Source organism: Balaenoptera ricei, chromosome 10 (assembly GCF_028023285.1).
Source record: "Balaenoptera ricei isolate mBalRic1 chromosome 10, mBalRic1.hap2, whole genome shotgun sequence".
NCBI classification, from domain to species: domain Eukaryota; kingdom Metazoa; phylum Chordata; class Mammalia; order Artiodactyla; family Balaenopteridae; genus Balaenoptera; species Balaenoptera ricei.
This window is the reverse complement of record NC_082648.1, coordinates 19,583,305-19,610,988: the sequence shown is the minus strand read 5'-3', so window position 1 is coordinate 19,610,988 and position 27,684 is coordinate 19,583,305. Positions and strand designations below refer to the sequence as shown.

Genomic DNA, 27,684 nt, shown 5'->3' with positions numbered 1-27,684 from the left:
TAATGTAATAACACATTTTAAAATAAATAATATAAAATATTATTTTATATAAAATATTTTCTGGTATAACCCTTCAAAACATACTCTTCTTCTAAATATATTAGTAGAATATACACTAAGACATCTTACCTCTTATTCTACCCCTTTATTGTAGAGCTAAACTGTTTCTCATAGAAATTTGAGAAAATTTATAAACTTTTCATTACTTCCTTTAAGGAAATAGTTCCTATGTTTTCAAACTTTAACGTGGAAGTGAATTATTTTATAAACCCCATAGTATCCCAGAAATTTTATTTACTCAGCAAATACTTATTCTTTGTAAGTGACTAAGCTAAGCATCGTAAGGAATGCAAAGATGAATTAGTTAAGAATCCCTGATGGATCATAAAGGAGCCTGAAATTTAAGAGAATGAATGGAGTGTGAAAGTGGAATAGAATCTGAAGAAAGTCATACAACCTCCTGTCCTAACAAGTCTATTTGAAATAAAAAGGACCTCAGAGACCTTTAAAAGCAGTTGTTTCAAACTGTTCACAGGAGTCCGAGTGGCTCCAGTCGCCACCAAACAGTACCATTCACTTTTATTTGTTTTATAGATTGAGTTCTACTGGCTGAGATTGTTTGAATAAAAGATTCTGCTGCTAAAATAAAATTTAAAAATCATTCTTCTATTCCAACTCTTGAATTTTATTGATGAGGCAATTTAGACTTTAAGTAGTGACCTGGCTAAATCAGATACTAACAGAAGTGTGCCTGGAATCGTAGCAGCTGAAAGCTAAATCTAGCTTCTTCCTATTTTTCCATGGTATCCTTACAAATATTTAAATGCATATATTCATATATATTACTTTTAAGTTGTTTTGTGTAAAAAGAGGGGAGAAAAATTGCTATTTTTGCATTTAGACTTAAATTAAGGATGAATAAAACAATAGATAGGATTTGCATATTAGTAACAATGGCAACCTTCTGAATTGCTTTCATTTTGCTGAGTTCACTGACTGTGCTCTGTGAATTAATTCTTTTGTGAAAAGCTATTGAAAGATCAAGGAATTCAGAAAACAAAACAACAGAGAAGTGTGCTGTTTCATATCTATTTGTTCATAAAAGGTTCAAAGTGAGATTGTTTACATCACAAGTCTTGTTGATATTTTATTTGTTTCTTAGAAGAAAGATAGTATTCAAAAGTTGATTATATAATCATGCAGATAAGATTTTGCAGTGATTAATGAAATGTTCTGAGAGAAAGACCAAGGAGAAAAACCATGTTCCAATTCTGAGCTACATTAGGCTGGCAGGTGACTTTGCAAGACTTGAAAATAGAGCCCTATTCGATTCCTTCAGATAAAAAGCTTAAGCCAGCCCAGCATATTTCAGATTTGCTGTTTCCTGTGGAAGTTTCTCAGTATTGTCCTGCCAAACTTATGGCATGAAAAGAAAGGGGAGGAGGGAAAGGAATCCTTAATTATTCCATCTTTCTTAATCCTGACCTTTCCCTTAATGCCATACCCCCTTTTCTTACCCAGCGGCTTCTTGGATAAAGGAAGGAGACAGGAAGAAATGGAGGAACAGACTCAAAGTATGCTCCAAAACGATTTGGTACAATGAGCATTGGGCCAGCAGAATTAATACCTCCAACAGGGAAATTGCAACACTGTTCTCTCTTGCTTTTGCCATTCTAGAACTTCTTCAATGTAAAATGAAAAAAGTAATCTTGATAGTTAAAATTACAATTACTTCCTTTTTGGAATGAGGCAGAACTGCAGAAAATATTGTCCCTCCATCTATAATAGTTGCTTTAAGATAAGTTTCCATCTGAAATTTGACTATACTGTGCTCTAGTCTATACAGCTCGTACAAATATAACTAGCTTTCCCCTGAATTTAGTTATTCGGTTTTCAAGGAATCTTAAATTGTTAGAAATAGTATAGTTAAAACATTTGTTTAAACATATAGAAGATAAACCATGACATTTAACTAAACAATAAAAAAAAAAAAGCAAAGGCCCTTAAAAGTTCTTCATTTTTATTCTCATCTTGATTTGATTCATCTTGCATCTGGTTTCTTTCCAGAGGAATTTTAAGTTTGGATGTTTTAGTGTCACCTTAGACACAAGCTAGCATTAAATGCAGTATGAAACTATAAAATATATAGTTTCCATAGGCTCAGTCTTTGCACTGTAATCGTCTGGTAGTTTACTGGTATAGTAGTACAGTAATCCGTTAGATGACCTGATGACTTATGCTTTTTTTTTTCTTTCTTTAAAGCATGTTTGTCAATTTGTAAAAAACATTAAAAAATTGTTTTTAATTGTTTTAAAGTAAATCTTACAAATAAATAATATTTAAATGGAACTTATAGTATGATGGGTTATGAGCTTGAGCTCTCCTGAATACCTCTTAGTCTCAGTTTCTTCCCTTGTGAAATGTGATAATTTTGTTCCTACATGATAAAGCTGTTGTGAGGATTAAATGAGATAGTATGTACAATATGCTTAGTATAGCTTAAGCATTCAGCCATCATTAGCTGCTATCATCCTTGTCCTTATATCCTGTATTCAGGGATTTCTCCACTGTCAGAAATGAGCCTAATAAATTCTTCCATATTTCAAGTTAGCAAGTATTTTTCTAAGATAGAGCAATTATGTTCTATAGTACAGAGGTGTATGGCAAATTGAGAAATCCATCTCAATTTAATTTGGGGTTGAATACACTCTTTGAGAGCCATTCCCCCATGTTTAATGCAAGCCAAAAAGTCTTTATGAAAGTAAAATATCCTTTCAATATAAAAACCTTTGTTCTACATGTAAGACTACACAAAAACTGTTTCAATTCTTCCTAAAAATGAAAAGAACGTATCTCCCTATTTCTTTCCATTCCATAAGAGTTACTAGAGCATCTTTGCTTTTATGACATTGACAATTACTCGTGAATGGAACAAACTTTTCCCTTTGAAGGGAAAGCTGTATGTTATTGGAAAGTTACAGTGTTTTGTTATAATGGGGAGAGTTTTACAGCAGGGCTGGATGGTTAGGGCATAATAAAGGCATGCAAAGCAGTTGGTATTTCATGATCCCTCTAACTTCCCAAACTGTTCAACAAATAAGGGATTAACACATAAGGGTCCTGCTCTCAACCTGCTTCTGAAGTGATATGTGAGTCTGGTCTCAAGTCATTTAATCTGGCCAGCTCTCAAGTTTTCTTGTTTTTAAAATACAGATAAGTGTAGCTGTTCTACCTATATATCATGGAAGAAGGGGGGAAATGAAACAAAGCCCTATGAAAGTAACCACGAGCCTCAGAAATCCCCAGAAGGAGTCTTTGCACCTTACAAGTGGACTTCTCTGATTCCTGATACATTTATTCATGTACTGTCAAAGAAAATATGAGAGAAGGGTGCTGAAGTAACCATTGGCCTGAGGCATTCAAAAGAAATGCTTTAGAAACCTGAAAATAGTCAAGCTAGCACTGAAGATCTAATTAGGCAAGAAATAGGAAGTTTCATTATTCCTATTACATCTCCATGGAAGGAGAAGGAAGATGAGCAGGTCAGACCAGGGCTAGACTACCCGATAGACAACCTAACAACGTGCTTACACCCAGTTAAAGAAGGGCTATGTGGAAATAAATAAATAAGTAACAATTTGACATAAAACAGCTTCATAGCAGTAATCAGAATGCTGTGTTATTTTGAATTACACAGCCAACTGGTTGGGCACTATACACTTTTTAATCCTTCAGGATGCTAAAGATTTAAAAACAGGAACCTACTTCCAAAAATCTACCTCTGTTCCTGTTGAAAATCTTTTTCTCTCTCTCTCTTTTACTTTTATGTCTTCCTTTTTTCCCCTCTTTCTTTAACTTTTCCTCTCTACATTTTTAGCTGCCCCCTCTGTTAATCCTGCTCTACGAGTCTTCCCCTTTTCTCTATTCTTCAGTTTTCCCCTCCTCTCTCTTGTTCACTGAAATCTGGGACTCTAGCTACTTTTTTATTCTCCCACAATTGTGAAAAATGGAGGTACTATCTCCTTTAGAACTATTTGCTTATTAGTTAAACAATTATAATAGCAATCCAGATATGAGCAGTTGAGTGAAGAGTTTTAATTGGGAATACCAAATGGCAAGGATTGAGGCTATCAGAGGAGAATATATATGGGCCTTTTTTTTCCCATCCAAATAGATTTGATAACATTCTAAATGCTCTTAGAAGATACTAGCCTAGAGATATTTTCATCCATAATACAGCTTCTCTATTAATAAAGCCAGTAATGCCATGAACACATCAATGATGGAGGCTTTCATTGAGACCATAACACTAATAACAGTCTGATTTTCACCCACTCTCCAGAGATTAGGAAAAAAGTGTGAGTTCTCTTGGAAAAGAAAAACGTAGAGGTGGAAACACAGCTCTTTATTTTTATACTAAGAAAGAACTGCACAATTGGTTTCTTAGCATCAGCTGAAATGGAGAGAATTGCTTTTCACCTTGTTTGTTTAATAGTCTGCTATCAGTATTTTATAGTCTTGTTATCTCAGATCATGGGTGGTGACCCCTGGCTACCTGCTCTCCTGCACACTTAACACCATTTAGTATTCATTCTTTATACATATATGGACATACTAGAGATACTACTCAGTGCTCTGTCATGACCTAGATGGGTGGGATGGGGTGGTTGGAGGGAGGTCCAAGAGGGAGGGGATAATATGTACACATATAGCTGATTCACTTCATTGTACAGCAGAAACTAACACAACATTGTAAAGCAATTATACTCCAATTAAAAAAAAAAAAGAGTAAAGCCAGAAAAAAAAAATTAAGTCTAAATGTTGCAGTGTTTTTTTAAAATCTTTATAATGTACAGTGTTAGCAAATCCCACTATTCCTGACTTTTTCTTGGGAAGGAAGGTCAAAATGTTTAAGAATTATAAGTCAGAGTTGTTGAATAAGATGCTTTTTTCATATGTGTGATTGTATTTTTTACTTTTTAATTTATAAAAATAACATGCAGTAAATTTGACTATATTTGGGTTATACAGTTTTATGAGTTTTAACCACCACCACCATCAGGACGCAAGACAGTTCTATTACCCCCCAAATTCCCTTGGTCTCTTTGACCACCTAGGAAAGGAATTCTCTTATCTCCTGCCCAGGAAGTCTCAGCCTGGCTGGCAGGACAGCTGAAGCCAAGAGAAGCCAGCTGTCTTACGGTTCAATAGCTGTTCTTTCACTCCCTCCATTTTAATATGGCTTTCTGCTCTGTCTACTGTCCTTGAATCCAACATTTCTTAGTTCATACTCAAGAGAGAGAACATTTGGTTTTTTTCTTTATATTAATTTCTCATCTTATTTTGTTGGAGTAATGGCTTAAGTATTTATTTTCTGCTTTTAAATTTATTTTTAAATTTTTGATTGTGACCCAAAACTTGCTAGTTTTTATTAATCTTACATATATTTATTTTTATTGTAGTAAAATATACATGGCATACAATTTGCCATTTTAACCATTTTTAAGGGTACAGTTCCATGGCATTAAGTACATTCACGTGTTGTACTACCATCACCACTACTCATCTCCAGAACTACTTCATCATTTCAATCTGAAAGTCCATACCCATTAAACAGTAACTTCTGATTTTCCCATACCCCTAGCCCCTGATATAACTACTATTCTACTTTTTGTCTCTATGAATTATCTATTCAAGATACCTCGTTATAAGTGGACTCCTACAATATTTGGCCTTTTGTGTCTGGATTATTCATTTAGCACAATGTCTTCAAGGTTCATCCATGTTGTAGCATGTGTCAGAATTTCCTTCCTTTTTAAAGCTGAATAATATTCTATTGTTTGTCAGTTCATCTGTTGGTACATATTTGGGCTATTTTTACCTTTTGTCTATTGTGAATAATGTTGCTGTGAACATGGGTATACAAGTATCTGTTCTAGTCCCTGCTTTCAAGTATTTGGGGTATATCCCCAGAAATAGGATTGCTGGATCATATCGTAATTCTGTGTTTAATTTTTTGAGGGACTGACATAATGTTTTATAGAGACTTCACTGTTTTACATTTCTACCAGCAATGCACAAGGGTCCCAATTTCTCCACATCCTCGTGAACATTTGGTATTTTCTGTGTTTTTTGTTTGTTTGTTTTGATAATAGCCATCCTAATGGGTTTGAGGTGGTATTGCATTGTGATTTTGGTTTGCACTTCCCTAATGGGTAGTAATGTTGAGCATCTTTTCATGTGCTTTATTAGCCATTTCTATATCTTCTTTAGAGAAAGGAGAGTAAGATCCTTTTAATTGATTCCTGGATAATGTTTGCCTTTTCACTTTTCTCACTTTAGGTGGGCCTTTAATTAATATCTGTTGACTGAAAGAGAGATAAATGAACAAATGAGTAAAAGAATAAGTACTGTTTCCCATTATCATCCAGAGCATTTCAGTCTCAGTAACCACTAGATTTGCTACCCGGGGCAGGTTCCTTAACTTTGCTAGGCTACATTTTCATAATCTGTAAATGGGGATATTAATACCTGCCCCACTGGATTGTTATGCAGATTAAATGCTATGCAAAATACTTTTGAAACAGTGACATGTCAACATGAAATTAAAATTTGCTAATAAAAATGTTAATATTTATAATTATCTGTTTAAGTTTTATAATACTTAAATGCTGAGTGTTTCTTTGCTGTTCATATATTAGGAGTGCCCTCTTAAAATAATATGAAAAATCTTTTTAAAGTGTAAGCTTCACAGGAACTAGCAATATCTTTCAAGAGATATTTGTTGACTAAACTAAAGAATGATGAACGAATGCATATTTGCGCACACACATACACACACACGCAGTTTTAAGTTGCCTTTGACCAGTGTGGCTTTTCTCATTACTAACAGTGAATCCAAAATACTGTGTTGCCTCAAACTCTGTTGGATTGATATTTAAAAAACCGTTAAGTCTCTGGTGAAGTATTGAGTTAAAGGGAAAGAGTAAGAGTTGGGCTTTGTTTTGTTTTGTTTTGATGTCTTAAAATAATAAATTATAGGTGATTTTATCTGAATTTTGTGTCTGACTTTTTTCTGATTAATTCTATTGCATTAGTAACACCATATCTCTTATTCTCTGTTGATAAAATAATAGTAATAATATTTACTAATTAAATTGATAAGGCTGTGATGTGGCGTTTATAGAGGGTTTTGTGACTCTTTCATTAAAGTTTGTGGAAAGTGTGATATACTAGAAAAGTACTGGATCAATGGTAAGTCAATTTGATGTTGATACACTTTAATGGGAAAATCTTCGCAATTATGTGAGAGGAAGCACTAATGAAAAATATATGTTTCCTATACTAAACTATTTTCACTTTAAATCAGATTGACTTTATCTTCATTTTTAAAATCATCCTTTTAATTTTCAAGCTGGCTGAGATCTGAGGCTGGTGTTCACTTACTGATTTCAACCAAACATCGAAGTGTAGGATCAGAAGAGGAATAAAAGATGGTCCAGATAAAAAAGAGAAATGTTAGATTTTTTAAAAAAAGCTAATTTGTCACTTCATTCATTGAGTATGAACTGAATAGACTTCTAACCCTTAAAATACTTTTTTTTCCTCTTTTTATTGCCTGGAATCTTAAGAGCTTTATCATTTGCAGTCATAAAATGAAAATATACACCAAACCCTCAAAGGGCAAGTATGAAATTAAATTATATTTGGGCAGCTGTAACCTTTTAAAACGATCAGATTCCAGTTAATGTATTTCTTCCTGTTCCAAGTGCTGCCATGGTGTTTGATGGTGGGAAGCAGTCCAAAGGGCATTGGGAGATAATAAATTCACTGTAAATTTCACCCCAAGGCATGTCTCGATACACCAAGGCCTCCATTTAGCAAGGCTGACCTAAAACTCTTGTCACATCCAAAGGTCATTTAGGTTGGGGTTGGTGTGTCCCATCTATCTTTCCTTGATGTAAAGAGTGACAGTTGAAACAGGACTGAGCTCATAAACAGTCATCTGGATATGAAAAAGAAGCTAGCTTTGGAGTAGGTGGGGAAAGTGAAGAGAGAACTATCTTTTACAGTAGGACTGGCAAATACTGTGCTTTTTGCAAAGTCAGTGAAGGGTCGACACACTCTCGTAGCTGCTGTTTCAGAGCAGCCATTAATTTGAAAGGGGCATTACTGGATTTGGTTGATTTAGAATCAGGTGCTTTTTCTTCTTGCTTTATATTTGTTTCCCAAAGCCTAGGGTGATTTTTAGTAAGTATTTTTTAGAAGAATGTAATATTTCCAATCTCCTTTTACTTTAAAATAATATTCCTTCCCCCATTTAAATCTGTTCTCTTCAGTTAATTTACAAGATGAACCAACACATGTGAACAAATTAGGAGAAAAATTGTTTTAAAGAAATGAAGCTTAATGTGGTACTGGAATATAGCAATTTTTTTCTATTGCCCACTTAATCATATACTTTTTTATTGTGGTAAAATATGCAGAACAATAAAATTTATCATTTTAACCATTTTTAAGTATACAATTCAGTAACATTAAATTCCTTCACAGTGTTGTATACCCATCACCAATATTTATTTCCAGAACTTTTTAATCATCCCATGGAAACTCTGTACCCATTAAATAATAACTCCCCATTCCCCATTCCCCCCCACCTTGCCTCAGCCCCTGGTAACTTCTATTCCACTTTCTGTCTCTATGAATTTGCCTACTCTGTGTACCTCATATAAGTGAATCATACAATATTTGTCCTTTTGTCTGGCTGATTTCACTGAGTATAATGTTTTCAAGGCTCATCAATGTTGTAGCATGTATCTCTCAATCATTACTTTTAAGAATGACTTCAGTTCTTTCAAAGACAATATTTTAAAAAGTTAAGAATCAGGGATATATAAATTACCAATTACAATAATCATAAGTAATATATAGTGTCATATGGAGAAATATTAGATAACTACTGGACAGATATAACAAGATTTAAGTCTTATAATTTTTCTTGGGGAAAAACATTAAAATTCTTTTCATTAAGGCAGAGATCTCTGTTCATTGATATGTTCTAAGTGTCTAGAATTGTGCTTGGTGCATAATAGGTGCCCAAATAAATAAATATTGAATGAATCAATCAATTTAAGGAAGGAAAGCAGGAGTTACAACTGATTATTTCTGTGAACTACTTCGATGATATATGAGAAATATGGCCTGCACAATTGAAAAGGAAGCCTTTTGTGATCAGAGGAGCTAATGAAAGTCGAAATACACTCTAAATGCAAGGTGTATTTTTGTTATTTTAATTGATTTAAGAGTAATATGTGATTTGGGTAGTGCAAATAGTAGCCAATTTTAAATATGTTTTTCTTATATTTTTTAAATGGTCTAGAGAAATCAAGGAATTGAAGCAAAATACAGTTTTTAAAATATAATTAAATTCTTAGTATAAATTATACGGAAAAGAACAAATATTTAAATAAGGATGAGACTCAAAATGTTGAAAATTTTATATCCAGATTTATTCTATAATTGATTTTGAATCAATTTTAAATCATGTAAAAAAAGTGATTAGGTCAACATCATTCTAGGTAAAAGTGGGTTATAGGTGAACCAAACCCTTCCAATCAGTTCTTCATATTATTGTATATCGAGACTAACCTTGTGGAAATGCAAATCTAGTTACATCATTCCTCTTTTTAAACTGTTCTAGCTTCCCATCTACCTTTCCAAACACCTCTCACGTACACTGGAGCCTCACTGACCTTCTTCCAAGGCCCTGTATTTGTCTTGTTCTCTTCTACCACAAGGTTCGTCTGCCAATACTTCTTCCTGCTCCATGTATGTAGTTACATCATCTCATCCTTCTGATTTCTAACTAATCGTATTTATAGGGAAGCCTTTCCTGGTCTGTCTGACCATATTATAGCTCTCTCTTAAATGTTTCCCCAGCACCATGAGTTGAGAAGAAAACCAAACTGAGACAATATTTACTGGCAGTGACCAAGTGGAAGGAGGAAGATGAAAATGCTAGGAAAAATGTCCTCGGGTACTTCTCAATTCCTTCCTACCCTACATCTGCAGTAATGTAGTTACTATCAGAAGAGCCCAGTCTCTGTCAGAAGTACTATTAGAATTGCCCTCCCCAGGCTTGTTCATCTCTTTGCTCCAAAGCCCCAGACCCTACTACTATATCAGCATGACCGGAAAAGAGCTTCATAAGGCATAGAGGTTAAGAGTTATAAACTCTATTAAAAGACTTGGATTGTAACCTCAGCTTACCTGTGTGACTTCGGACAAATGACTTTTTCTTTCCCTGTGCTTTAGTGCCCTCCTCCACAAAATAATAATGTCTTTCCTAAGGTTGTTGAGAAGGTTCAGAGAGACATGGCCTGGGCCTGGCACACAGTAAGCTTCCTGTAAACTCTAGCTACTATGATTATTTTTGCTGCTGCTATTATCGTTCTGTATCCAATTTCTCTTGAAATTGAGATTAATTCATCTTAATGTTATGTACTCAAATAACCAACACTAATTAATATGCAATATTTCCTTAATCTTAATGGTTTACAATGAAAGAAATGAAGGAAAACATGAGGGGGAAATCCATAGGAAGAAGTCTTTTTAAATTTAACCCATCACATGTGCTGTCTATTAGTACTAGCAGTACAACAAAACAACTAAAGAAAACAAAAATCTTTAATGGTTGTGCGCTTTCTTCAGGGAAAGTAGAGTTCTGTCACTAGAGATTAAAGAAGTTTTTTACTCTTGAAGCCTTTAACCCCTGGTCTTGGAAACTATCTTTGACTCAGAGCTTAGGAAAAACCTTATTACCAGTGGCCAGCAGGTAGGGGAATCCCAGTGGGGTAGAGGGAGATAAATTCATCATGTAAAGTTGAAGTTTGGAAAGCACCTTCACATTGTAACATTGCTACGCATATGGTAAGTTTATATGGTATGTAATAGAAAAGAGAATTTTAAGGGATACTCAGACTTCTAACACTACTAGTTACTTAACCTCGGGCAATTTATGAGCTTTCACTTTCCTCATTGAACACACAGAATTGTTATGGTGATCCCTGTAATAGCATAAAGACTAATAGCAAAGTGGGTGGTACATCATAGTCACTGAGAAAATCATAGATATTGCACTTCCTCTCCCAAATATGCCAAGTATTTTTAAGCTTTCAGCGAGTATGCATTCTGGAAGTGAATCTTTTTTTTATAATATACAAAATAATATATATAGTCTGATGTAGCATGAACTAACACTCATTTTCTTTTTGTTTTGAGTTAAAATGCTCACTGTTTTTAATGTTTTGATTACAATTATACACCCTCCCCCCCAACCTATGGGGATAACACGAACAATGATTTCACAATTATGAACTTAGCCAACGATAAGTGCTTGCTTTAAAATTCTTTCTGATAATACTCAGCTTTTCTATATTTAATGATGAATTCTTGGTAGCAAAAGATTTTTTTCCCCAGTAAACAAGCATTTCTGTGCTTATTGTTACTTTGAAAGGAATTTCAGCAGTGTTGTATTCCCATAAGTTAAACTAATTAAAGGTAGGAGTAGAGTCACTGATCTAGAAACGATTTGAAGAGCTTTCCAGCCAGTGTCCTCCTTACCTTGCCAAATGGAGGTGTACTTACTGGTTGGTGACCACAGGAATAGCTGCAGTGTTCATCCTCCCACAGTAATGAACAGCAAGTCTGGAGTGGCATAAAAAGGGTCAATCGAATAGGTCATACATCATATGGGGAGGCAGATGTTGGAACATATTGTAATGGATTACTGTGCAGTATATGAAGATGGCTTGTGGAGTAGAAAAAACGAGGAAGGAGTGAGAAAGAGAGAGAAACTCTCAGTTGGTGTTTTCTTGCGTGACTCTTGCAGATATATCTGGTTCTTTAAGGAACTGCTTCAATTATAAAAGTCAAAATGTTTTTCTAGCTATTCAAGGTTTATTGGTGTGTAATAAAATGAAGAAAGCCTTTTAAAATCTATTTCATTGGAAGTGTTTCTTATTTATATGCTTCAGTATCTGCAGTGTGACAGAAACAGCGTGAGAGCATCATACCTGTGAAAAAGGTCTTCAGGTTTAAATAAGTTCAAATGTATTCTTTAATTTTTAGCAGGATGCCATCTTGACACCCCCTCAACACTACATCCCTCTTTGATAGCTCCGTATTCCAAGTATCACACTGAGTGGGACTGAATTTGGAATAAAATAATAAAGATTGTCTATGTATTATTAATATTTGGTGATGGCAGCTTTACATAGATAATATAGCTTTTGTACATGTATTTACTATAGCTTTTTAATAGTAAAACCACACTATAGCCAGACATAATATTTTACTTTTGTATTGTAACTTTTCCAAGACATATCACCCAGGAGTGATGTATTTAAGGAGATGCGAGTCATAATAGCAGTAGTTTCTGCCTTGGAGACCCTAGCAGGCAGCCCCATATTTCCTCAGGCAGGTTTTCCAAGTGGCTCACCAGTTCTCTCTAAAGGCAAAACATTCCTTTCTGAAGTGGATGACAATTGTTTTCCCCTTGTGGCTTGTCTTCCTGCAATCCTGAACTCATCTCTGTATGTCCGCTGACCATCCAGCCTTTCGGAGACTTTATCCACTCAAGTCATTTCCTTGCTTAACCTGCCATTGAAACTCTTATATTACAACAGCTCCAGATGGTTCGTTTTTTAAATTATGCACCATTGATATACTATTAGTTATCCTTCATTCCCGCAAATCTGTACTGTCTGAATTTACTTACTCTTTTGGTTTGATACGTTTCTTTCTTTTCCTCAAGTTTCCTTAGGAATTGTGTCCAAATACACAAGATCCTGGATCGTCCACATTGCGTATACTTACTTGAACTTGCTTCTCCAAGCGACTCCAGTCCCTGCTATACCCAGACTATCACTCCCTTTGCTCCCTTGAGAATAACTCTTCAATTGCAATGCCAGACGGGAGATGAAGTTCAAATGCCTCCCAAATTCCTGCGGCACCTGTGATTCTCCCAATCACTTTTTCCCGTGGTCTCCGGGAGATCTGGGGAAGCAACAGGAGAAATGCTTCATTCCCTCCAGCCCCCACCCCACTTACATACCACCAAGGAGGGTAGAAGAGAGCTCTAACCATCTACTCCCTTCCCCAAGCCTTTCACCCTCAACACAGACTTGACAAAGAGTCTCAGTCTTTAGAGCTGCCTGTCAACTCTGTCTAGTCTCCATTTCTTCCAGCAGTCCCCTTAGTGGTTAAAAAAAGTCATCGACTTTCAGAGCTCACTTTGATATGCTGGTGTTCCTTGATGGGTACAAAGGGTGCATGGTCCTTTATAATCGGTATTGTACTTCTCTACTAGGATTTTTGAAAATTAAAAAATTATTGTGTAAGTATATAAAAATTATATAAGAGGAAAATATGTTTATTTCTGTTACTTATTATTGTCATTATATTGTTTATCATTATGGACCTTTTGATAAAATCTATACACTGCTATTAAACTGGACCCTCACAGTCTCTCTGATAGGTTTTACTCTTTAAAATTGAATTCAGATGTCCAGAACTCTTACAACTCAACAATAAAATAACCCGATTTCTTAAAAGAGCAAAAGATCGGAATAGACATTTTACCAAAGAAGACATACAAATGGCTAGTAAGCACATGAAAAGATGCTCAGTGTCATCAGTCATTAGGGAAATGCAAATTAAAACCACAATGAGATACCACTTCACTTCTACTAGAATAGTTATGATCGAAAGACAGACAATACCAAGTTGTTGATGATAATACACTGCTAGTGGGAATGCAGAAAGGTTCAGCCACTTTAGAAAGTTTGGCAGTTCCTTGAAAAAGTAAACATTAACTTACCATATGACCTAGCAAAATCCAGTCCTAGGAATCGGGCAGCCAAGAGAAATGAAAACGCACAAAGACTTGTACTGGAACATTCATAGCAGGACTATTCATAATAGCCTAAAATTGGAAACAAACAAAATATCCATCAACTGGATAAATGGATAAAGAAATATGGTATATCAATACAAATGAGTACCATTCAGCAATATAATGGAACAGACTACTTACAGTGCTACAACATGGAGGAACCTCAAAAACATGCTAAACGGAAGAAGCCAGATCTCTTTTTGTTCAGTCTCCTCCAGCCCTGCCCCAGTAGTGTTGACTGCAAAAGAAGATTGCCTCACATCTAACCTAGGGAAAGTAGAAGGAGTGTGTACTTTTATTTTAAAAAGGGAAGAGGAAAGTTTCTCTTAAAAGTTCCCTCTATGGTATATAGGAAAACCTTAAATACTTAAATATATTTTGTTGGTGGATTTAAAAGTTAACTTTATGACTTTGCATGTTATGTTCACTTACCTGGAATATCTTTCCATTCTAACTTTCTCTTGCAACTTCCTTGAAGACGCCTATCTAGCAGGGCTGCAGCTGGGCCCCACCTTAGCAGCGCTTTAGAAGATAGTCACAGCCAAGAAAGGTATCCCATCTAGGGCAAAACCATTCATCTTCTCTTGAATGGAGCTGGGGGTAAGAAGAGCAGGCACGCAGGCTGTGGACCTAGTCTAAAAACACCAAGGAGAGCAGGAATCGAAATTCACATCTGCCCTCCACATCATTTCTGTGTGTGGAGGGGAAAATACACATAACATAGAATTTGCCATCTTAACCATTTTGAAATGTACAGTTCATTGGCATTAAGGACATTCACATTGTTGTACAACACATCATCAGCATCCATCTCCAGAACTTTTTCATCTTCCCAAATTGAAATTCTGTACATATTAAGCAGTTACAGCCCTTCCCGCCTCCCCACCCGACCCCCAGCTCCTGGGAGCCACCGCTCTTTATGTCTCTCTAAAAACGACTACTCTAGATGCATCATATAAGAGGGATCATACAATATTTGGTATTTTATCATTGGCTTATTTCACTTAGCATAGTGTCTTCAAGGTTCATCCATGTAGAAGCATTTGTCAGAATTCCCTTACTTTTTAAGGCTGAATAATATTCCACTGTATGTATATGACACACTTTGCTTATCCATTCCCCCCTTGATGGACACTTGGATCTCTTCCACCTTTTGGCTACTGTGACTAATGCTGCTGTGAACATGGGTGTACAAATATCTGTTCCAGGCCCTGCTTTCAATTATTTGGCATATATACCCAGAAGAGGGATTGTTGGATCATATGGTAATTCTGTTTCATTTTGTGAGGAATTGCCATAGTGTTTTCCAAAAGTAGTTACACCATTTTATATTCCCAGCAGAAAAGCTCAAAGGTTCCAATGTCTCCACATCCTCACCAATATTTGTTATGTTCAGGTTTTTTGATAATAGCTGTCCTAACGGATTGTGAAGTGGTATCTCATTTTGGTATTCATTTGCACCCAGCTATTTTGAAGGTGTGTTTGTCCAGATGGCAAAATGAAACATATTTTATTAAACACATCATTAGCTAGATTTGTAAATTGTAAATTTTTATATATTTGGCATGTGAGTTTCTATTTGCACTTTTGCCCTGGAATCCAACAAATTTAAGGCCTATTGTGTTTTTCATGCAATATGCTCGAATAACCTCAAAAAGAAGAGCTGACAGTATTAGAGCAAGAAGTCCATGTTTTAACTCAAGTTGCTCTGATAATTTTCTGTGAAGAAACATTATGAAAAATAATGTGCAAAGCAAATTTATTCACATTGAAACATGCTGATATGTTTTGAAAGATTTTTTTCAGTACATTAGTTTCTCTTTAAACTCCACATTTAAGATACATTACGAAGCTGAAATTAAGCCATAAAGATAACACTTATGGAGCCTTGAAATTGCTTTCTGAATTTTTTTCTCACAAATGTTATTCCTTGTCCCTGCCCTTAAAAAAACAAACATGCTTTTCATATACATCGTATCTAACATAAATCTCTCAGGTTAGATTTAAGCTTTAGAAGTACACATTTATCAACTTTTAAAATCATAATAAGCCACAACACACACATTTTAAAATCTCTAATCCAAACAGTTAACACATTGTAGACATATTAACTTTTATTGCCAGATTTCAGTCACTACACTTAAAAAAAAAAATCACCTCCCATTTCTGTACATATATTTGCACTTCAAGATGCTATTAACAAGGGAGTTTTTAGCTCTGTAACGTTCTTTTTGAAGATTTAGGTCTATATGTGTTTGCTTAGGTGAGAGTTTAGAAATGACCACTACTTATTTCTGAGAGCTTTCTTGATCACCACGTGTGCTAAAGGACTTCTTCAACTTTCAGCCCTGTACCTCTTTAAATTCTTGGGATAGTTAAAACAACCTCATTGGTCTCATTTAATTAAATGTTAAAATATGTAAAATTCATTTACAGTTATAGTACACCTCTTTTTTCTCTCTCTTTATGTATCAGTGTTTGATATGAAATTTCATTTGGAAAAAGTGATCCTACTTATAAAATAATTTTAAACAATTAACTTAGCAAAAACAATATTAAGCGGTTGTGCAGTGTGTTAGCACTCTTCACTCAGATCATGGAATCTTTTTTTTTTTCCTTTTTCATTTTCACAACTGTTACTTCAACTCAAACTTTCATTCAAATTACTGCTGCTAAATTTTGATAACCTCATAACTGATATTACTCTTTATCTTATCTTAACTAAAACAATATGTATGTTTTAGTTTAAAACATATGTATTGCTCTCAAACATTCAGTGGCTTTCTCTTGCCTACATATTAAATTTAAACTGTTTTGCTTATATTTCACGATTTTCTGTAAGTTGAACTTAGCCTGCACCCAGTACTGTTTTGTTCTTCCCAAGGTTTGTGCTCAGTTAGGTCACTGTTCTGTCTACCAGCTACTCTCTCACCTACTGTTCCACACCATCCTCTCTATTCCCTTTGCAACAGCCGGGTCATTCCTGCTCCTGTCCCTGGCTTTAGACTGTGCTCCCTCCCTAGAATGCCACCTCTTTTATTCTGCTCAGCTTAGCTACACCTCTATAATGAAAGCATATCAGAATGCACTGATTCATTTCCTTTTTTGTCATGCCTTTAACAGTGGCATATAGTTACATACAGTACACTTATATTCTCAATATTTTATGTGTACCAGTGTTGACTTAGGGAGGAAACTATGTTTATGCATTTTCTGTATCCCCCACGGTACCTAGCACAGTCCAGAGTCTGTAGTAGGAGGTTAGCACGTAAATATTACCTAGTTCTTACTTGGTATAATTAATCCATTAATAATCATAACTGTTACTTATTGATCAAGTGAGTGTTTTATGCACAGTATGTGATGTATTTCTCACAGCAACCATGCAAGGTCAGTTTTATTTATCCCTGAATTTGCAGATTAAGGAATTGTGGTTCAAATTGGTCACCCAAGGTCACTAGCTCAGAGCTGGGGTTAGAATTGTGGTTTGCCTTCCTTTTAACTGTCCCTCGAAAAGTAGAAATGGTCCTTGAAGGAGCTTAAAACGCTGAAGAGACAAAGATGTAGTTTTATGGAACAGTTTGAGACAAAAGTGAGAGTTACTTATATGTATAGATAGATAGATAGAAACATACTTATGAGCACATTAGCACCAAGACCCTAAGTAACCAATGAATAGATTCCAACCTAATTGTATGTGATTGTCTCCATTAAAAAAGAAAAAAAATCATTTTCTGAAGTAGGTGTAGGGATGGGGGAAGGGAAAGGGAATGAGAATGCAATATTTTAAGTAATACAAAGAATAGAAAACCTAATGCTCTGTGGGGTTGGGGAGTTTTAGAGATCAAACCAAACCCCTAACATATCCGTTTCAAGATAAGGGTCAAATTATTCTTCAAGGTAAAAAAGTGTTATTCTGTTAGTCTGGTTAACATCATGCCCTGAGTGTTCTCCTTAATCTTCAGCTTTTTATGTTTAGGATCTCTCAACTTCTTTCTGATGTTAAGAACAACTTGACTGTTTTTTATAAAAGTACATTTATCATAATACACCTTATATTTAACTCCGGGTTTTCTCTACTATCCTTTAAAGAAAAATGTGAGCCAGGTTTTTGTTTAAACATTTTTATTTATATATAATTACAAGTGACTATAATTATATATGTACACAATATGTAAATGAGTTCTGTAGTTCACAGGATGCTTGTTACTTCAGGTGGCTTTCCAGTCCCCACAAATTTCATGCCCCTTCCCGCTCACCAAGGTCAGCCAGTGATTCTGAGTTTATAGACCTCCCTCAGTACAGATACCTACATGATTCTTGATTCTGCTTTAAGAACATTTAATAAATGAAATAAAATACTAATCATCTCTAGACTTTCTTGTTTTAATATCAGTCAATACACATCTTAATGGATAGACAAATGGATTTAGTTTTTTGAAAGGTTGAATTCAAATAAGTCTCAGCAGCATTTAGTTTTTAAGTTGCCTACCCTTGATATATAACCAGGTATGAAAACCACTGTCAGCTTCTTTAAATCTACTGAAAATTTGTTTTAACTTGTGAATGGCCAAATTAGGTCCCAGCAGTATTAAAATTTCTGGTTTATTTTACTTGTGCAGACCCAAAGTATGTTAGATTCTCTGAAACTTGAGGCCGTTTTATGCTTCTGTAATATAATGTAAATTTAAGGAACACATATATTTGACACAAATTAAAATATATTGAAAATAGATCTTTCCTACTTCCAAACCTTGGCAAACTAGGAAGATCAGATGTGTGTGGTGGGAGATGTAATGATCTGGAAATAGTGGAAAGTTAATCACAGTTGGGGAAAAGTAGGTCTATATATCGACCCTTTGCATAGAGAAAGCCAAATATGAGGAAGGGGATATGTGAGATTGGGGGGAATGAAGTGCTACTTAATGTTAGCCATACTGAATTAGTAATAAGATTATGACTTTTTCATCATTAATTACTTTAACTCTCTGTGTTTTGTAAAAATACCAGTTACTAGTATACTGTTCTAGTAAAAATATGTATTTAAATGGGCCCATGTATTTTCCAAATTTATCTTCTTTTCTACTCAAAGGAATTTTTTAGGATAATTCAACTGAGGTAAACCTTAATTTCATATTTAAAAGGTTAAAACAATGCATTTATTTGAATGAAGGAAGAACATGTATGATTTTTTTTAATTCCAAGTATATACCATCTCCTACCTTTAAATTCATTAAAGTGTTTGGGAACATATTTATACTTCTATTTTTAATAGTAGTTCTAATACTTCTTTGGAAGTTGTGAATCTGTAGTGATTTATGTTTAAACATTTAATTACCTTTTATGAGTGACTGGTCCATCTATTTAATAATCTAATTAATACAAATAGTCAATATTTTTTCAATATTTTGAAATAATTTTTTAATAATCAAATTCAAATTTTGAATAACTATTTTGTTCACATTTTTCCTTTTAGCTACGGAGGTTAAAATATCCCATGTCATCTTTAGTAATTATGGAACAATTTTATATTTTGTGTATACTAAACCAGAAATATGTGTTGTTACCTTCTAGGAATAATAGGCACTGGAATCGTTTTTAAAGACAAGGATATAATATACAGTACAATGTGAAATTTACAATATGTAATACAGTTATCCAGCCAGTATTTTAAAATTCAGTACACTGGAAAAAATTTTAATTTGCAAAGTGATATCCTGGGTTATTGGTTATTTTCTTAATGGCTTCATAAACAGTTCAGGATGATGATGGAAGAAATTACTTCGTGAATCGCAGAATTTAAGACACAGGTTTTTAACCCAAGTGTGGGAAATGTGTCATTTCTGATACTTTGAAAATGGTACACTCCCACTCATCATATTTGACATCATATCCTTTTACTTTTTATGTAATCTATTTAAGACTTATGAATTAAATCTTATTCTTTCTGATTGACTGGGGTAAGAAATAACATAATTCTAATGCATGCAAAAAAAATTTGGGGGGTGGGACAGTCATTACTGATAGTATAAATATACTTCTCTGGTGTTTCTTTTGTCTGGAATGTATCTTGCATTAGTTGACATAAAACAATAAGCTATAATTTTAAAAATAATTTTAATGTCCTGTTTTCATTTAGAACAAAGCATCTAGAAACTCTGAAAAATGTAAATATATGTTCATGTATATAAATGCCAGTCTTCAGTCTTCATTATTTCATTTATAGAGAGACCCCACTTATCAGAGTCTCTGGCTTATCCTGAGCAGTTTCAGCCTTTGAAATTTCCCTTTCAGAGAAAAACCAAGATAATCCAGAGAACTATTTCACAGCACTTTTCCTTGGGAGCTTTTTTCTTTAACATCAGTCTTTTTATTATGGAAGTTCTAGCTTGCATAGTAAAAGCTATCCATGAAATCTTAAGACAAATGAGAAATAAGAAATTGGGTTGTATTTTAAATATATGTACGCACATATATATGTATATATATGTGTGTATATCTATACACTTATTTATTAATATTTGTATATGTGTATATAAATAATTGCTTCTTCAATCAGATTTTCACAAACTGCTAAATGGAGATGGAAGAGTATTAATCTAAACATTTGATATGACTCTTTGAATCTAAAGCAACCTCCATGTTTTAAGATACTACATGATACGGCTATCATCATCAAGTAAAATTTTCCCTTATTATTAAATTGATTTGTTGAAGAATTTTTATTGGTCATTTAATAAGAATTACTATGTGATGGCTTAGCCGAAGAGTGTGTGATTTAGATAGTATTCCTTAAAACCCTAATCCTCAAGATTATCTCAAGTTTGTCTGTGTTTATATATCATGAAGTAAAGTGGCATTCTGGCAAGCATCCAGTTAACTTTTATCAACTGAGGTAGACTGACCCGATAATGTTCTTCAAATAGTCCCCTTCCATTCCCTCCCAGTGGCTTTTTTGTATTTCTACACAGCTAATAATCAGAAAAAATTGTTGCAGGTGCCCTTTTCAGCAAGTCAAAGAAAGGAAATATACAGGGCTTGAAACCATATGGATAGTAAGAAAATTACTTGGTGTATGAAGCTTCATTCTTTTGTAACACACCGTGTAAATTTTTAAATGGTTAAAATAAAGGTATTAACCATATAGTGTGATATACTTTTCCTCCACTGATGTTGGCAAAGAGTAAATACGGATGACTGTTACTTGTTTTCAGTCCCTGTATATACTGACACTAAAATTCCTTATGTGTGGTATCTGTCATTTCTCCCCTGAGTAGTAGGTCATGAAAGTTGAGGTGACAGTGTCTTTCTTTCAATATTCCAGGGCACAAACAAAAATACCCAATTGGAAAAATACCACATCTTATTACAGGTATTTTCTGGGAGGTGCATTTATTTTATTACTCAGTCCTTTTTTTTTCTCTCTCCCTCCCTCTCTCTCTCTCTTTCTTCTGTAGCAGTTATATGCTGCCCAGCTAGCCGCAATGCAGGTGTCTCCAGGAGGAAAGCTCCCAGGCATACCCCACGGCAACCTTGGTGCTGCTGTGTCTCCTACCAGCATTCACACAGACAAGAGCACAAACAGCCCACCACCCAAAAGCAAGGTACCCTTTTGAAGAAACTACATGTTTTGACATTTAGAGTGTCCTTTTCATTCAGTGAGATTTATTGAATATCTATTATGTGCCAGCAACTGGGCTAAACTCTAGATCTCCAAGGAAATAATAGTCTAGTAGGATCAGTACGGAAGGTGTCCCTATAAATTTGCATACATACCTTTAGTCACTCGTTTATTCAACAAACATGCATTTATAGTAGGAAATGTGAGTGACACAAATATTTGTAAGATAGGTGTGCTGTCATCAAGAATTTTACAGTCTTATAAAATAGATAGCCATCCTCTACGATACAAAGTCTTAGAAGGAGTTACAGATAAAGTGCATTGGAAGTTATTAGGACAAAGAGATTATTACCTTCAGTGAGAGATCTGGGAAAAGTTTCCCAAAGGTGCAACTGAAATAGACCTTAATATATGAGTATGATTAGTGCATACAGAAAATGTTTTATATAAATATCAATAACTATTATTATGAGGTATAGTATAGACATAATTTTCGATGTATTATTCAGCCAATGAGATGATCATGTACAGATAGGAAGATAATACTAGTGTTGAAAGTAAAACTGTTTAGAAATAGTTTTGTTTTTAGAGCTAAGGAAACATTTCCTGAGAGAATGTAGAAAAGGATCAGGAGAGTTTCAGGTAATTTGTTTCTTGGCTCAGAAGAAGAGAGAAGCAGAAAAATTCATTTGAATTTCTTTGTGATTTTTAAGATCTTACCTAGATGATAGTATATGAATATATTAAACTTTCTGTGGAAAAAGTAAAAAGAGTAACCATAAAATAATTTTTCCTGACATTAATCAGGGAAATAATCACACATATTTTCTAACAATTAGAAAATATTAAGTAGAAAACTGATAACAGTTAATTTACCCCCAAAATAATACTGTTTTGTCTTTTGCTGAATTACCTAGAAAATTGATTCTGCTCTTCATTTCATGAATTCATGTTGAAATGTCTAAAGAGTAATAGGCTAAGAGTAGTCACAACAGTTGAAAAAATACACAGAGAAAAAATTAGAAAGTATTGCAAAAGAAAAAAACAATCGAATTTTTTTACTCCTTCCGTAGTGCCCTGGCAGGTGCTTTTCACAGTCAGTGTATTAATCCAGAGTAGAAATTGGGAAAGAGAAGAGATGGGTTGGGAAAGTGTCCTCCAGCCTCCATCTCCCCGAAACCTCCAAGTGTGTTTTTATATAGTAAGAGATAAATACATTTGGAATTGTAAGTGAACCTGGACAAGGACCTTAGACCTCACCAGCAACATGTGCAAATATATAGTGCAAAACATTGTACTTACTACTGTGATATTAGGAAATATGCATAAGCCACTTTTAAGAGCTCTTTCTGCTGTGTAATGGACCTTGCATGTTCTGTGCTTGATGTATACCTAAGGCCTGGTCTGCTTTTCTTCATGATCACAGCAGAACATATGTTTTTAAAACTTGGTAATAATTATAACATTTATTAAATATAATTTAATTTTAAAGCAGTGAGGTTTTGGTGTCTCCGTGGACCAGCAGTTTTAATGTATTGCGTGTACAGGCTAACACTGAGAAAAATAAATAGCTGTAACAGCACCGTCACTGTCACACACAAGTAACTCTGTGAGGTATCATTCTGGGTTTTTTCCCATGACTTATTAATGTGATTTCACATCATGTTTTATAATGATGCTTTACATTAAGACGTTTCATCTTATGATTTTATAGTATATAGTTCACTTGTAAAGGACTAATGGGTTTTTCCTGGTTCCTAGAATTACTTTTTATCATTAATATCGTCTCTCCAAATGACTTAACTCAAATAATCATGAAGCTTTTGATGTCAGTCAGACTCATCCATTTATGCATCTGTTTATTTGTTCATTCATTCATTCATCCATTCAAATGTTTATTGAGCACTTGCTATGATACTGTCTTAGGTAACCATGGCAAATGTAAAAGTGACTGAAAGTTGGCCAAGATTAGGACACTGCTTTATGAGCTATATGGTTCCAGGCATTCATAGAACTCCACAGACTGTATGCAAAGATTGATTATTTCAGTAATGTTAGGACTCTGCCATATTCTATGGTTTTAAACACCTCCATTTGTTTAGTACTAGTAAAAAAGTGGATTGTGTTTCTATAAGCTATGATTATACATAATTTTAAAAATATATTTATAGTTTATCAGTAAATTTCACTTTTGGAAAATTAGCCTTCATGAATTTTCTATCATATAAAGTTTAAGAAAACCATGGATGTTGTATTTTTTCCCACCTACAATTATTGTAAAATACACAAAAAGTTTAACCCAGAATAAAGTGCCTCTTTTTAAGTAACAACCACGATTTAATAAAAATATGTCCTTTCTTTGCTCATTGCCCTCTAGCACACTGTCTACCACCATTCTTATTGTCAGAAAAGATGTCTTAAATGTGCTTGGTGTTTTAGCTAAGCAGTAAAGTTTACTGGGTTAAAAATAGCCAGACCAATAAATATTACTGTTGTCATTTTAATGAAGAACATAGCTAAAAAAATACAAGCAACAATAAATAAAGAGGTCCCATTTCAATACATGAATTTAGTTTCTTAGAGGCTGGAATTGACATTTATACATGGTATAATAAACATTTTGCCTTCACAAAGCCATTTTAGTTATATATAAATTGTTATCATTTATTATTATATATATATTTTGAAACAATCAATTCTTAGTGTCCTGGGGGCATTTTCTGTGTGTTTTATTGGTGGATTTTCATGTCTGTCTTACTATACAATAGAATTATTTTATTTAGCTTTGTGTTATCTGCCTACCTACCTGGCATAAGCCAAACTGATGATTTATGTTGAAAGTACCTTTATTGTACTTTGAATAGAAAAATAGAATCATAAGCCACATCTAGGTGATGATGTAAGGAAAATGATCTTATTGACAGCTGTCAAAAATCAACCATGTTCTCTGGGTTTTCTTGCCTGCCCTTCTTCCTAGATTTGCCTTTGACTCACAACTCCAGAGAAGGACACAAACAAAACTTATTTGCAATTTGCAAAAAATGGAAGGGGGGAATCAAAGGGAAGGGGCTCCAAAAGACTGTAAAATTGTACAGCATGAGTCCTCTGATGCATGCTGTTTTCAATCTGCTGTGTGCCAGTTGGAGGCTTGAGGGGGTTGTGCGTGCGCTAGAAAGGATAATGCTGAGAAATGATAGAGTGGCTGTGACCTCCAAGCTCAGCCTGGAAATCCAAGACATTGATTTCACTTAGCATTCCTGCTGAGAAATCTGGCGGAGTTCAGTTGTAATAAAAGAACAAGATTCTGTTCTAATGGTAATGGCGTATGACAGACATATCACTTTGTCTGTCCTCAGCACCAGAGAGAGGAGAATTGGAGAAAGGTCACCTGATCTTCCCGTGGTGTTGTACGAGTGCTGTACTGAGCTTTGAACTGCCACTTAGGAACATAATTATTTATAATATTAAATGGCAAAGAAACCTTTAGAGGACTCACAGTGACCCTCTAAAAACTGCAGACAGGAAGTGTGTACCATAAACGTGAAAACACAAAAAGAAATCTGCTCTCTTCAAAATCTGCACTGGAGAACTTGGATAGCGTTGCTGGTTGAATTATATGTCTTTAAACTTACTGTTTTGAACGGTTTTCATTAATGCCTGACATATTGTCATTGCTTAACTTTTCCTTAATTTTTATGCCTTGATTATATTATGCACAGAGACAAGAATTTTTTTTATAATGTATTTTGCCAAAGGTTGAAAAATTAAGGCTATCAGCAGGTTTTAAAAATTTCTCAGGTTTTACATCTTTCTTAATACATGTACACTTGTCTCTTTAGCACTTATTTAATTTTTTCCCCTCTGGATCCTACTACAGGACTAATTTTTTTATATTTAGTTCTTCAGGGATATTCTCCTAGCTCATGCGTATCCTCACAGCTGAGTTTATAGCTAAATATTGATAAAAGAAAGAAAACTTTGAAAGTATGAAATCTTGAACTTATGTGTACAAGAGATCAAGTTTAAAGGAAATTTTAGAAATAATTCTATTTCTCGTATTAAGGAAAATTATTTAAAGTATTGTTTAGCAGTATTGGTCCTTGCATCTCATAGACGATATTGCTTCTCTGAATCTGCTTATATTGCTTAACACATGTTTAAATTGATTTGTTTATAGTTTAGCGTTCTGCCACAGAATGGACACAATTTATTCAGTGACTTTCATTTTTGCACCACATATTTCTTTATTTTAATGGTTTTCTGCATTGTTTGCTGCAATCTTTTAAAAAACCTAGATAGCCTTTCTTTTGTGATAGTAATTGATCTCTTGATAATATTTGTTTGGTAAGAATAAGTTATTTCTTTTAAAAATAACAGAATCAATATCAGCCTTAAAATAGTTATCTTAGGAGGAGGAGTATTTTTACTTGGTTTCACATACAACTCACTCAATTGTTGGTAATGAATAAGCTTGTAATTTCCATGTTGTCAGGAAATCCTCATATGTCATAGATGTGCTAACCATCTGAACTTCACATTTTAAGTGTTTTGCTATTGCAAAAGTAGCCACCTCTTGGGAAAATTTTAAGTGCAACTTGTAAATACCATGAAACGTCTCTTGGTATTTGATGAAAACTTATATATGGCCTGCAGCTAACCAAGAGTAGTTAGATTGAAAAGCTGATGACAAGAGAGAATTCCTGGGTGCTTTTCTTTTAACCTTGCTCTGACCCTAGTCATACCCCTGGTCGCAGTTGTGTCTCTGTCAATGACAGGAGCACATAGATTGTCCAAATCAATTTTTTTTGTTCTTTTCAAATACTTCTGGCAGTGATGTACTCATTTGCTCAGCAGTAGCACCTGGGAGTTAGGACAAGGAAAACAAATATTTTTCCAACAAGCCAGAAAAAGCCCTAGCCAGCTGACCAGACACAATCAGTTACTTTCAGGGGCAATATCCTTATACATATTGTTTCAAATTCAGAAGCAACAAGTGGAACTGTATTGTTTTATCTGATCCTCTTTCACAGACACAGAAATGAAGATCTTTTCTGAATTAGTAGCCAGGTGCTTGTGTTAGTAATGTCAGGAGTGCCATGACTCCTCTTAGGGCACCTATTTTTTGCTATAATGGTTCCAATCACATAGTTTCATGCTAGCAAGTAAGCATTTTATCAGTACACACTGATCTACAGGGTAGAATTTTATAGTTTAATACTATAAGTCACAAACTATGGTACATATACACACAAGATTACTTAGCACTGTATGTTGGGAGTATGAGAAATCAGAGGATAATCATGATTCATCTTAACTGAAAATTAGTTCTAACAGGAGATTTAGGGAATGCAGTTTTTTGCTAACTTTGGGACAGTGTTCTGTATTGCCAGTTGGGGGAAAGGCTCACTACACAAGTGCACATGCAGCCTAACCGCAACCAAGTCAAACCACCACCACACTAACTATAAAAACACTATTTTTAATATTTGACAAAAACATCCTTTCAAGATAAAGCAAAAGACATCAAAGAGATTTCATAAGTTTGAAATTGACCAGGAAGTACTAAGGCCTCCACAGTAGTAGTGCCAATCATGAGAAATTCAGAAAGCACTGCTCAACATAATCATAACTTCGGTTAATAGTTTCACATTTTATCTGGCCATATAAAATTTTTAGTAGTAGTAGTTGCTAGAGATGTGATTTCCAATATGTAAAAATTCCTAGAATACTACTATTTGACTTATTTTTAGAGCTTTTCAGGTCAAGATCTCAAATAAACATTACTCGCTACACAGGGTCAGAACTGGTCTCCGAATATAGTATTTCTAAGTAATCCACAGTGCTTAAATAGCACTAATCAAAGAGGCGCTTCCATTCATCTATATATGTAAGATCAAATAAAACCATGGATCCCTCCTGAAACTATTAGACCTGGTACTTTTGTAGATTCCATGTCTCCTAAAACTTCAGAACAGAACGGAATGTTAGCCTCAGCTAATTATAACCACATTTAAATTGGCCTTTTTCTATTCTTATGCTTTAAACACTGTCTGGCATATCAATTAAATGCTAGAATCTCCCTAACACCTTGCTCCGTACAGCTGCTTCG

General features: G+C 34.5%; 1 protein-coding gene across 12 annotated transcripts in view; it reads left to right on the top strand.

The window, feature by feature from the left end:
* Positions 1 to 27,684, top strand: part of SOX5 (SRY-box transcription factor 5) — a 995,182-nt gene that overhangs the window by 903,677 nt on the left and 63,821 nt on the right. For 11 of the 12 annotated variants that reach the window (XM_059935452.1, XM_059935454.1, XM_059935450.1 and 8 more), the window contains one exon: positions 21,412 to 21,558. The exons of the other annotated variant lie outside the window; for it this stretch is intronic. In XM_059935452.1, the coding sequence (XP_059791435.1) occupies positions 21,412 to 21,558 (147 nt within the window). The remainder of the gene's footprint in view (positions 1 to 21,411; positions 21,559 to 27,684) is intronic. 12 annotated transcript variants of the gene reach the window in all.